The 12,933-nt window shown below is 39.7% G+C and overlaps 1 protein-coding gene across 1 annotated transcript; it reads right to left on the reverse strand.

Annotated features, from left to right (window-relative positions):
* Window positions 1-2,218: 2,218 nt before the first annotated feature.
* On the reverse strand, window positions 2,219-10,488 carry LOC134617481 (phosphoglucomutase-1-like). The gene is made up of 12 exons (XM_063462734.2): window positions 10,406-10,488; window positions 7,143-7,360; window positions 5,713-5,875; window positions 5,282-5,428; window positions 4,920-5,045; window positions 4,275-4,465; window positions 3,959-4,113; window positions 3,764-3,879; window positions 3,516-3,651; window positions 2,928-3,111; window positions 2,640-2,768; window positions 2,219-2,430 (listed from the first exon to the last, which is right to left on the reverse strand). The coding sequence occupies exons 1-12, from the start codon at window positions 10,455-10,457 to the stop codon at window positions 2,341-2,343; spliced, it is 1,707 nt and encodes a 568-aa protein (XP_063318804.2). The 5' UTR covers window positions 10,458-10,488; the 3' UTR covers window positions 2,219-2,340.
* Window positions 10,489-12,933: the final 2,445 nt, after the last annotated feature.

Here is a 12,933-nt window from a genome sequence, read left to right on the forward strand (position 1 = left end):
GCAATCCAAGCAAAAAGGGTCTGGTTTTGCAGGTAGTGGCCAAAGACCGCAGCCCTGCCCTCTTCCCTTCTGACTGATTTTTCTGTAGTTTTGCTTTTTAATCTGTGTTCTTGTCACTGTCTGTAGGTGCTTTCGCAAGTCGGTTTGCTACGTCTCCCAACAGAGCGTGTGGATAAGATGCCATGCTGTGACACAAGGAGAGTTGGATAGGCCCGTATAATGGCATAAACCCATCAGCAGGACTGGTTTCTGCTCCTTTGCGTGAGGAAAAACAGCAGGAGCACTGCCAGAGCCTTACAAAATGACCTGCAGCAGGCTACTCATGTGCATGTTTCTGACCAAACTGTCAAAAACAGACTCCATGAGCACGGTATGAGGCCCCAGCATCCTTTAGTGGGACCTGTGTTCACAGCTCAGCACCATGCAGCCGGTCTTTGCCTGAGAACAACAGATCTGCCAGGTCCATCATTGTCACCCAAATGAGAGCAGGTTCATGCTGAGCACATGTGACAGGTGTGAAAAAGTCTGGAGATGGCAGGACAAACCTCACAATGCTTGTCGCATCATCTGTGAAGCGAACAGGGTACCAGTGGCAGACCAGTCAGTTCTGGTGTTCTCTGGGGGCATGCCAATCAAGCTGCCCAGTGCTGTTACCCCAATGGAGTCCAGTTCAGCATATATTAGATTCATACTTTAAAATATGCAAGAACAATATGAAACTATGAAGGCACTATATTTACAAATAATATATCCGGGTACAGGTTCTGTACTCTGGCCCTGTACATACTCACATCCAAAGATGTTGGGCATTACTAGATTTGCAGATTACAATAGCATTGGTGTGGAGACACCAGAGGAGCCCTTGAATATAATACAATGTTATGGATTTACTTACCTAGAAAAGGCATGAAAATACTTTTTAGTGCTTCTTAGGCATCTTTATACTATGCATGTAAATAGGTTTTGATTTTGTTTACTGACATTAGGTTTATCATTCATAAATACCTGACTTTTGTGTCCTCCTTAGTTAAGTTCCTCCTCCATTTGCAGTCTGTAATATAATATCGTGTTATTGATGGACAGATCCTGATGACTGAGTAATTATGCATGTAAACTTGTGCAATCTTGGACTGAAATTTTTAGTGGAACCAAAACTCACACCACGACAGGCCTGAGATGAACCACAGCTGGCCTTCCCCTTGTTGTGTTGTTGTTCCCCTTCAGGTTCAGTGCATTATGGAGATGAAACCAGAAGAAAGGGACAGTACTTCAAAGGGCATGAGTGATCACAGAGCTGGGGCAGATGTTTGTGGACTCGTGCTGTTGCCGTCCAGATGGAAATTATGTGGTGCACTCACCAGATATGGATAAGCTATTTTAAAAAATATTTTCTTGCAGTTTAAAAGTTTCCTTTGTTGTTTTTGCTTTGTTGGTGTACTAAAAAGGTAGCAGCATAAGTTGTACTTACAGATAGTGAAGTAAAAGAAGAAAAAAAGAAAAAAAAGAGGACCCTTGTCACAGTGAAACTAAAAGATCTTTAGAAGATGTTTTCTTGGGAGCAATCTTTAAATGCTGACTTGTTGCTTTTTGTCATTTTCAGACTCAACAGAGTCAAACGAGCTGGAAAGCCGTCACTCACTCTCAAGCACCCACCCACGCACTCAACTTCAATTTCAGGTTATTATTCGCTGATGAGATTTCATTTTCCCTAAATTAAGGGGTACGCATGATCCAAATGACGGTTTTAGAGGATTAACGACAGGAAACAGCCCGTTCCTTCTTTTTAAACTGAGCACCTGCTGCATGAGAAGTTATTTCACTCACAAAACTGTCATGTTCTAATTTTCTCAACTGCACATGTCAAGTAGTCTTCAGTAGTAACTGGTACAAAAAGAAAAAGATTTTTAAAAAGAGACAGTGCTGATGCTGTTTTTCAAAGAGTTTCACTGAGGAAGTGAAAGTGCTGCTTTATGAAAACATTATGCTCAAATAGGTTCAGTTTTTTTTTCGCTAAAAATACTGACCTTTCTGTAATCTTACAGATTTTAGCCAGGGCCTCACTGGTGAGAATGAAAATGACAGTTAACAAAAGCAAAATTGAAACAAAGTAAAGTAGATGTAATATCATCTGTCATAAAAAAGCACCAAAGCATGCCACAACCGAACCAAAAACAAAAACGCTGTTTAATATATTACATTTAATTTCATTCAACTGCACACTTTTGCATAATATGTAGCTACAACTGGATTTGAGACTTCCTTTATAAAAAACAAACACAAACACAAAAAACAGGATGGTAAAACTTAAAAAAGAGCGTTATTTTGTCAATTGATAAGGAATCATATAATGACAGATGGACCAGTTCGACCGGTCCTGTGATGAAGCTGAGAAATCTTTAGAGCGATAGTGGCAAGGGGTGCCAGCATCACCTGTCCAAAACAAGGATGGCACAATTAGAGACTCATGCACCTTGCTGCCATATGTAAAATCATCCAAACAACCACAGAGTAGTAACACTGTTCCTTTTCACCACACAGCGCTACATTTCATTTAAAAAGAGTTTCTGCTTAGTGATTCAAAGGTTTGTCTTTTAAGCCTGTTCTGGTCAAAATGCAGTTTTCACTTTTAGATACTCCACCTGTGCATCCCCAAAAACGTGTTCTTTCTCGTAGCTGTCGAGATAGATTTGAACTGTTGCCCCATCAAAACTGGTCCCACTGAGTCTGTAGATGATTCGAGAACCATCAGAGAAGATTATCCGCAGCCCCTGCAGTGAAAACAGCCCAGCGCAGACTGAGATAAATTTTTTTAGGGTTTGCAAACACAGCTGAGAGGTTCTGATGCTGACAGATCACATACATTATGCATCTGTGTATACCGCAAGACTATCATTACAGAAAAATGCACCACAGTGTTTTTCGTGTACCTGGTTCCTGGAAATGGTGCCGTCTACCGGGTCTGCATACTCAAAGCTGTCTGCTTTCTCCACCTGGTAGATTTTGTCTTCCACAGCAAATCTTTGCCTCACAAAGGTCTTGTCGGTGATTGTGATCTCCAAATCCTCCATCATTTCACATGCTGCATCTATGTCTACATTCTCGTAGTCATACCTGGGCAAAATGTAAAGAGTAGAAACAAAAATCTAATGAGAAAAAAAACGGCTAAATAAATAAATAATAAACTAACAGGTACTTATTATTGATTATTGATGCCAAAGTGAGTCAATACAGACAATACTGATACTAATATTACTACTAATAATACTCTCATGTTAAATGTTCTTTCATGCAGTGCAATACCACATATGTTCCACTAGGTGTCAGTAATGTTCTACATGTGTCTTCACATGTCTCATCGACCCACCTGTTACAGCTTCATCTGTATCAGTGACACAATTTCTGCTTAACTATATTTCAGCCACTTAGAACAAACAAATAAGCAAACAAATAAAAAAAAACTTTATCACATAACCTCAGTAATAACACTGTGTTTTTTTAGTGTGTCCACATCTCACCTGGTGAAGTAGTTTCTTCCATATTTTAGCCAGTGGTCCTTAACTAAATCTTCCACACTCTTCTTTCTGGTGGCCAGGATAGACAGCCATGCCAGCACAGCCCAAAGCCCATCCTTCTCACGAATATGGTCTCCTCCTGAAGCGTGAAGTGCAATTAGGTTGACAGTGTTGAGAAAACATAAAACAAAAGCCCAGAATCAGAATCCTCGTCTTCTTCGATTTAGTTACTTGGCACGGACACACAGTACCTGTACCAAAGCTTTCCTCTCCACACAAAGACAGCATGCCTGCATCCATGAGGTTCCCAAAGAACTTCCAGGCAGTGGGAGTTTCATATAGCTCGATTTTCGTTGCCTTGGCTACTCTGAAGGAAATACAATGAAAGAGTATTCTAAGGCAGTTTGTTTTGATGGTGATATTTGAAAAGCAGGCCACACGTTTACCTGTCTAATGCTGCACTTGTGGGCATAGTACGAGCAAAACCTCTCACCCCTGCATGCTGAAAGTACGGGATGCAAAAAATGTTGTCAGCAATCACAGCCACGGAGTCAGATGGGGTGACGAAGAAGCCATGTTTACCAAGGATCATGTTCTGGTCCTAGAAAGCAGAAAGAGGTTCAAGATTAGAAATCAAAGCCTGTGATTCAGGCCCAAGGAAATGTCTTTTGAAGCTGCATTTTATATTACATATATTCTTTTAATGTTTGAAAAAACCAAACAAACAAATAAAAACTAGAAATAATAACTCGGTAAGCCCACCCCATCGGCATCAAATGCTGCACCAAAATCATACTGTCCGTCTCGCATGCTGTCAACCAGATCTGTAGCGTATATGGGGTTAGGATCTGGGTGTTGACCTCCAAAATCCTCCTTAGGGACACAGTTAATGGCAGAACTGGCAGGACAACCCAACTCATCACACAGTATTCTCCTCACGTAGAGTCCTACCGCTGGAGAGCGGACAGGTGAGAGAGACAGTTGTGAGAGAGGACAAAGATGAACTAGGCAGATCTGGTGTTGCCCAAAGTATTTTAAAACAACAACAAGGAGAAAACTGAGGCTCACAGTGCTTCAGCCCTGACTTTTTGTTTCAGTGTTTGGGGACGCTCAAAATAGATTTAGTAATCTAATGAGAGTAAAGTCACAGATCTGACAACCCAATGTTACCTCTCCCAGAATAGAACAGAGCCTCGAACATTTATCTCATTATTATCTCCATTTTGCTGTAATATTGTTAAGCTTCTCTTTTACATTGCTGACATGAATGTGAGAAATATGGAAATCATATAGATTTGAATAGCATCGTGCTTCATAAGCAAATGAGTTAAAGAACTTGCTAGAGTTGCGTGCAAATATAACTATGACATTATACAATAAATGAGTTATGAGAGCATTTTCTCTGACCTCCGTGCAAGGCATCCAGTCTTATCTTGAAGTGGTTCTTGCCAGACAGAAGCTCCTTCAGAGCAGCAAAGTCAAAGATGTTCCTCAGCATGTTAGCGTAGGACTCCACAGAGTCTACGATTTCCACTGCGCACCGCCACAAATCAGAAACAAAACTCTATTCATCATCAGGGAAAGAGAATGTTGACTAAATACATAAATACATTTACAATACGCCTTTCAAAAAGAACAAAGACAATATGTGTAATTGTACCTGCAAAGAATATATCTGGTCAGTCATATAACTAGCCTCATATCCCTTTCCCCGCCGCATGCTCATTAATTTCGATGAATGAGAGACTAATATTAATGCTCTAGGTCACCTGTGAATGGCTTGAACTTGTTCTCCAGGTCAAAGGTCTGTTTTCCCATGGTTGTCAGATCCACTTGTAGTCCAGGGCAGATGGGAAACTCCTCAATGGTCCTGCTGATCTGAAAGATCTTGTTTGTGACTGCTTCGTTGGCTGGGCCTGGATGAGGCAGAAAAAGCCTGGTTTTATGATGACAGTGTGAAATTGCAGTATTGTAATAGTAGAAAAATCTTCTATTGACAGGAATAGTGATACTGAATATTGTGTGTTGTTTTGATGTGTTTGAACTTTGTCCCAGATTTGTGTCAATACAAGCATCACATTTTCTCTGTGTCCGAGCCACATATCCGAATGAGGCCTTATTAAATGCCTGACTTCTCCTGTAACACTATTTTGCACTTGGCCAATGCGACTGCATGCTTTCTTCTCTCAAGTTACCATACCTCCATTTGCAGTATTAAACTTAATGCCAAAGTCTCCATCAGGTCCACCGGGGTTGTGGCTGGCAGTGAGAACGATGCCTCCGATGGCTTTGCATTTCCTGATCATACAGGAGACGGCTGGCGTGGACATTATCCCGTGGTGTCCAATGATCAGACGACCCACCTGGGGAAAAGTCACATAGGCGTTTTTTATTTGGTTGAGAAAAATACGTATCTTGATATATCAGCGTGAGGCAGGGGTGGAAATAACAGTAAATATCAGGTTTGTCACAGTTCTTGTCAGAAGTAAATAGGATATTTTATTTCACAAACGGCACTTGCGGCACACCAAGAGCAAGTTCTATCATGTGTAAGTGTATTTTAAATCCCTCTAAGTATATCATTTACCCAGTCCAATTAGCAGACAAATTTGGATCTAATCTGGAACACTTGTGTAGGCCATATGTGTTCCAAACACCTGACGTGTGCTGCGTTTAAAGTGTCAGGTGTTTATGTCGGCAGAGAAAATAATAAGCAACTGGTTAGGTTAAGTGGCTAAATTTTAAATGCTGTTCATGACAGGTAGAGAGTGTCATATAAGAGGGTTTAGGGCCTATAAGATGCTCCATAATTTGATGTGCCACCAATTGGTAACACACACACACACACACATATATATATATATATATATATATAGTATTTCATGCAAACCAGTGCTAATGTGGTATAGAGTAAACATCAGGTGACCTTTTAGCCCACAAATTAAAATGCAAGTTATTTGCTTTTTGAAAGATCAGTAAATGGTGACTGAATGTAATGGTGGTGGATGTTTCTCTGCCAATAAGACTTAAGCCTTGCTTTCACTAATCTCCCAGGAAAAGGATCAGTTATGCTACTAAAACAAGGGGATACCCTCCCCACCCCCACCTCCCCGACCCCAGGTAGCTCAGATTATGTTTGCGGGAAGGGTCCTATTATTAGAGGAGGCAAAAAAAAAAAAAGTCATAGAGGGAGTGATGGAGAGCATTCCCTTGACACGGAGAACTCTGGGACTTGGAGGTGTTTCAAAGTGACATTTCCGATAATTATTATTAGATCAGATATTAGATACTGAACAGATATTAGTGTAATATCTAGTCAGTATCTTATATCCATATGCAACTTATCATTTCATTTAAAAGTTATAATTTTTTTTAAAAATATAATTACATCAAAAATTATGTTTGTTTGTTTTTTCTACTTTTTGATTATAGTTTGGACAGTAAAAGCAAAAGTCACAGGCTGCAGTTGATATGAAGCAGGTACAATCGCTGACAAAGAGATAATAAGTTACTGGGGCAGGTGACACTGACACACATGCAGTTATCTGCAAATTAGCTCATGTGCACACCCACCTGCCAGCATGCACACACAAACAACGTAAGCAGGCCCTTACACATGGTGACACTGACCCCATTGGCAGCTGCCATCTGCACAATGACCTGAGTAGCCGTTCGATTGAAGAAGCGTCCGTCTCCCCCCACCACCATGGTTGAACCCTGGCGATCGCGCAGGTCAATGGAAGAGAAGATACTCTGGATGAAGTTGTGCAGGTAGTTCCTCCTGGACTGGAACACATAGACCTTTCTCCTCAGGCCGTTGGTGCTGGGTCGCTGGTCTGGGTAGGGGGCTGTAGGGACAGTCAAGACCTGCAGAGGGCTGTTGTCCATTGTTTCAAAATAAAGGTCTAACTTAATGCTGCAGCACAGACAGCGAAGGGGAACTTGTTATTTAGAGGGAAATCCCCTGTCAGCTGACATGAGGAATGGTACGGAGGAGCAGAATGGAAAGGCAAGAGTTTGACTCCTCCTATTATTTCACTGGAAGCAGAGGGTGCTTGTGCAGCCCAAAATAACCTTCCAAACTAATGTGTGTGCAGAGGCAGGCAGAGTAACTGAAGACGCTGCTTCACACATGTGCAGGGAGATCACTGTCAAGTCTGCATGGCAAAACACAATGGTTTGTCTATCTGTTTAGTCCTGCAGCTGTGATTAGACTAATTATGCATAAAAGAAGTATGACCTCTGTCATCAAAGTCATGTCTCACACTATTTCAGGAGAGGATATTTCTTGTTTTTAATGCTGTTTGAAGCAGACAGTGGGACAAGCAGTCAGAGTGTAATTGGGAACACACGTGTGAGGTTTTAAGGAAGTATCAGTTTTCACATCAGACATACTTCATGGTGCAATCAAATCTCAGTGAAGTCATCTGCACGCGATGGAACAACACTGCCCTCTGGAGTTTACTGAGCCCTCCTAACCAGTAGAAAAAAGTTTTCAGTAGAAAAAAAGTTCAGCGTAAGAGGAAATTCAGAAATATTTGTTCAAAAGTCAGTGTGCCATGTAAAATAAATAAATAAGTAAACATTTATTTGTTTTGTCTGCATAAAATTGGGTGCTGTTTTATTTTATTTTTTGTGACTAAAACGTGAAAATACAACTAAAATGTATTTATTTTGAAGTTATTTAAAATGTACTTAATTAAAATAATGCAAAAAAATACATTAAATATTAAAACCACTACAGCATGGATTTTATTTATTTATTTGTTTAATGGGAGACATAAAAATTTCACTTTACTTTTTGGGAGCTTGAGGTCTTTGTTGATATGTCAAACAAATTTGCCCCTCCCCCCACCACCACCCCTTACCAGAAATTAGTTTGTTGCCTCAGGGTAACAGTGTGCTGTAAAGGTACCAAAATGTTACCGTTTTCTCAGACTCATGCAACAAAATTAGGCAATCGTATGGTTAAGTGTGTCTGACACTGAATGTTCTGTATGAGAAGTTTATGAAACAGAGGTGGATATAATATTTATATTATTTGACTTTTAGAGTACCATTTCATCCTGGTACCTTACATCTCACTGCATAACGTCCTCTCCAAGCACCTGAACACACTTCATTTACTACACATGCACATTACATATGTATGACCCTTAGCTGACCTTGGATCTCCTCATTTGTACTCAGACCTGATTCCGGGATACTCTTACTCATGCTCGCTCTCATCCAGTTCATTGTTCTCACTGTAATGTGTCACATGTAAACACATTCTTTCCTTCCAAAGGTTCTTGTACCCATTTCCTGTAAGTTGATACAAATTCATGTTAGTGTGTGGTTTGCCTGTTTATATTTATATATCCCACCAGTCAAAATGTTAGAACAACTTTTCTTCCTTACAACTCCATAAAATGATGCCTGTTGTTAAATTATATGGATTTCCTCCAACAATTCTACTTCATATGTAATGACTCTTATATATAAAGCAAAATTAAGCTCTCAATTTTTCTCCAACACAGTTTTAATCCATTACAATTCTGACAACAGTAGTGACAAAAATGTATGCTTTTAGCATGTCAGAAGTGAATAAATTGCTGTTTTTAAAGTTTTCTATAACAGTTATTTGATTTTTGTGATAATAACAAATATATCAAACAATGAACTCATTAATCACGACAAAAGCTGACACTTTTAGATGCTGTTCTTGTTACATAAAAAAGGGCAGTATGAAAAACATATAGAAACAATTCAAGAAGAGATTGTGGAGCCTCATATATGCATCCAACTTTTTTCTTTCTATGTCATGATCCATTCAGACGATCCTTCCCAAATTGTCAGGGGTCAATGAGTAAATGTGACCCAATATAAAAACTGTTCATATGTGACTGTTTCTTCTCTATAATCTTTGACTTGTAACATATAAATAAAAATAGAATGTAATTATTTGCAAATCTCTTAAACCCCATTTTATTCGCAAATAAAATCATATCAAGTATGCATATGGAGTAAATGTATTATTTTAAGTAATACATTAGCTCATTTTGAATTTAATGGAAGCAACATTTCTGAAAAAGTTGGGACCGGGGCAGGAAAAGGCTGTAAGCATAAGTGGTACCAGAAAGAAACAGCTGGAGGAACATTTTGCAACTAATTATGTTAATTAGTGACAGGTCAGTAACACACTTGGTAAAACTCTGTGAAAAAATTGTGGAAGTATTTCAGAATAGTGTTTGTTAATGTAAAACTGTGAAGACTCTCACCATCTGCAGTAAATGATAAAATCAAGAGATTTGGGGAAACCTGGAGAAATCGCTGCTGACAAGGACAAAAATCAGTATTGGATGCCGTGATTGTCAGCACCTCAGATGGCGCTGAATTAAGAACAGACATGACCCTGCTATAGAAATCGCAGCATGGGCTCAGAAACACTTCCAGAAATCACTGTCTGTGAACACTGCTCACTGTTCTATGATGGTTAAAGATTCTTCTTCTTCCTAAAATGTTGACTTTTCTCAGCTGATGTTCTATTGTGATTATAATCTGGGTTTATGTGATCACTAAATCTATGCATTCTGTTGTTATTTATGTTTTACACAGTGCTCCATGTTTTTCAAAACTGGGGTGGTGCAATGAATGTGATACTTGGCAGGAAACATCTTCCTCCCTTCCTATGCTTTCTTGAGCCATGGTTGCTAAAATTTAAGCTTTGCCAAGACTTTCCTCATGAGCCCACAGTTTAAAGCTGTTTTTACTGCGATTTTGTTCAGAGAATGCCGATGCTGGATCAGAGAAAGACGTCTGATTCAGGGGAAGTAGATTTTTGGGAGATGCCATTGGAGGAAGCCACATGATAGATGGAGATCTGGGTCAACTTGAAAGAAGACGCCATTTACCTGACATCCCCTGGATCCCTCTCCTACATTCAGACCACTCCTTTAGTTTCATGTGAAGATATCTCACATTCAGGTTCGTGTCTCCACAGGTGCTGAACCAGCATCCACTTAGAAAATGATAGAAAGCGCATACTGTGAAGACAATAGTAGACAACAAGCATTCATTATTCCTATTATCTGATTCAGTTTATAAAACATGGGTATTACATGTGCATCTGCTGTAACCAACTGGTTTTCTGGTAGGCACAGCTGGGGTCCTGATGGTTGTTATGGCTCCTATACTTTGTGGAAAACATCATGCCTGTGAGGCTGCTCATGGGTCGGGCAGATTTCCAGACATGTGCGTGAGGTGAATGGTGTAGTTGCTCGTTGGCCCATCAAGGTAAAAATCTGTATTCGATGAAGCATCTTTTCTGTCTCAAGTCCTCCAGATCTATGTGAAGGACAGAGTTGCCTGAAGAGGATAGAGACTGAATCCTCCTGAGACAAAGCCAAAACTCCTCTGAGTGCACGAGAGAGAGATTTGGAGGCTCAGAGCCAGCATGGTTTAATAAGTAAATATGAAAAGTGACGCAGACAAAGATGCTTACAGGGGTGCAGGCAGCCTGTGTTAGTCACAGAGATTATAAAATTACATGATAATGATACGAATCAAATGTGGAATTTGAGAATTTATTTTCTCTGTAAAATCTCACCTCCATAATCTCCAAAACCATTTTCCTACTTTTACTGATCAAAATTTACTGAACCATCCTTTCTCTTGCTCCATGGTCTAAGTTGAAAACATAGAGAAGAGGGGATTTAAATTTATAGCTTTTATATTTACACGGTTTTTAAAACCTTTTTTGGCTGGCCACCACTCATTAATAAATGAGTAATGATCCTTCGGTAATGACGGAGTGCTATTTTGTTTTTCTCAAGTAGAGCTCCCCTGATTCATCGAGTACTTCATCAAACAATAATTAGTTTGCACTACTTAATGCCTCAAACCTCCCAGACAGGATTTTTGGCTTTTCTTTGCTTTGTATACAGTACTACACAAATTTGGGATGTACAAATCAAACAATGTGGTGATATTGTGACTGGTGACAATTTCATACTGTGTGAGATTAACCAATAACCCGTTACTGATAAATAACTATCTTTGGAGGTCTTATTCTTTTTTGTAATTGTTAGTATCGCATTCATTTAGCCCTTGTTTGCACAGTTCTCTCTCATGAAACTGTATTAATGACATGCTGAAAACCACAGGAAATATCCTGGACACGCTTGTAAATGATGAGCATTCGAGGTCTGATTGAATATTTCAGGTTTTTAATAACACATTACAGATATCAAACCATTAAGTCGCTCACAACATCACCTTAAGCTTCATTATCCATATTATTGATTGTTTTGGTGCTGCTGGTAGAACCTGAGGTCAGGTAAGGGGTGAGTGTTGGAGCTTCGGTGCTGAAGGTTTCTGGCATTTTCTCAATGGTCTCCTGGGCTAGCTAACATGTTGGCTGTCAGCTGTGGAAAATTGTTAGAGAAACCTTTGACTTGCAGAAAAAAAATCCTCTCATTGGCAAAAGCTTTTTCAGTGAAATGTATACAGCACTACAGCACTGGCTAAGATGATCAGCATCTCAATAATGTGTGCACATGCTTGTATGTGCACACATATCACAGTATAATTGATAGACATGGTCAGAAACAATACTTAGGTAGGCTGTGACAGTCAAACAATGCTCAGTCAGTACAAAACACCCCAAGTGTGCCAAGCAAACACCCCCACATCATTATACCACCACCAGATCTAACCATTAACACAAGGCAGGATGGATCCGTGCTTTCATGAGCTTCACGCTGCTTTCAGCAGCTGAAATCAAGACTCATCAGAACTGGCAACCTTTCTGATCTTCTATTGTCCAATTTTGGTGAGCTTGTTGAATTGTAGACTCCGTTTCCTGTTCTTAGCTAACAGGGTAGAACCCCCAGTGTGATCTTCTGCTGCTTTAGAGATGTTGTTGCCAGGTACTTGGAGCTGATTACAACTTCTTATTATCTGAAAGCAGTCTAGCCAACTAAGAATGTGTACTAAAGTTGCATTTGAGTGGAATGCATTCACTGTGACTGAAGTGACGACAGGGGGTGAATCATGTATTTTATTTTCTCAGTTAGTTAAACCCTTCCCAGCGTTATGCACATTTGTTATGGATGATGATTCACCACCAATCAAAACAATCATAAGACGCCAATAATTTTTTAATGAGGTCTCTATTATTTACCTTTTCCTCTAGAATATTGATCTTTGTCCTCTGGTAGATGAGCTGGTCACTTAGTTCCCTCACGGCCTTCAGCAGCTGTGTAATGCTTTGCTCCTGGCTCTGGATCACCTCCTGATCAGGGATGAATGTTGAAAACAAAGAATGATTGTTAATAATAGTATAGCATTGTGAGCTTGTATAACAGCATTCAAACACTGAGAGAATAGATGAAAAACAAAGATTATTGTAGTAGCCAAAAAGCATAAAGGTTGTCTGATT

This window comes from Pelmatolapia mariae, linkage group LG18, assembly GCF_036321145.2.
Source record: "Pelmatolapia mariae isolate MD_Pm_ZW linkage group LG18, Pm_UMD_F_2, whole genome shotgun sequence".
Lineage (NCBI taxonomy): Eukaryota > Metazoa > Chordata > Actinopteri > Cichliformes > Cichlidae > Pelmatolapia > Pelmatolapia mariae.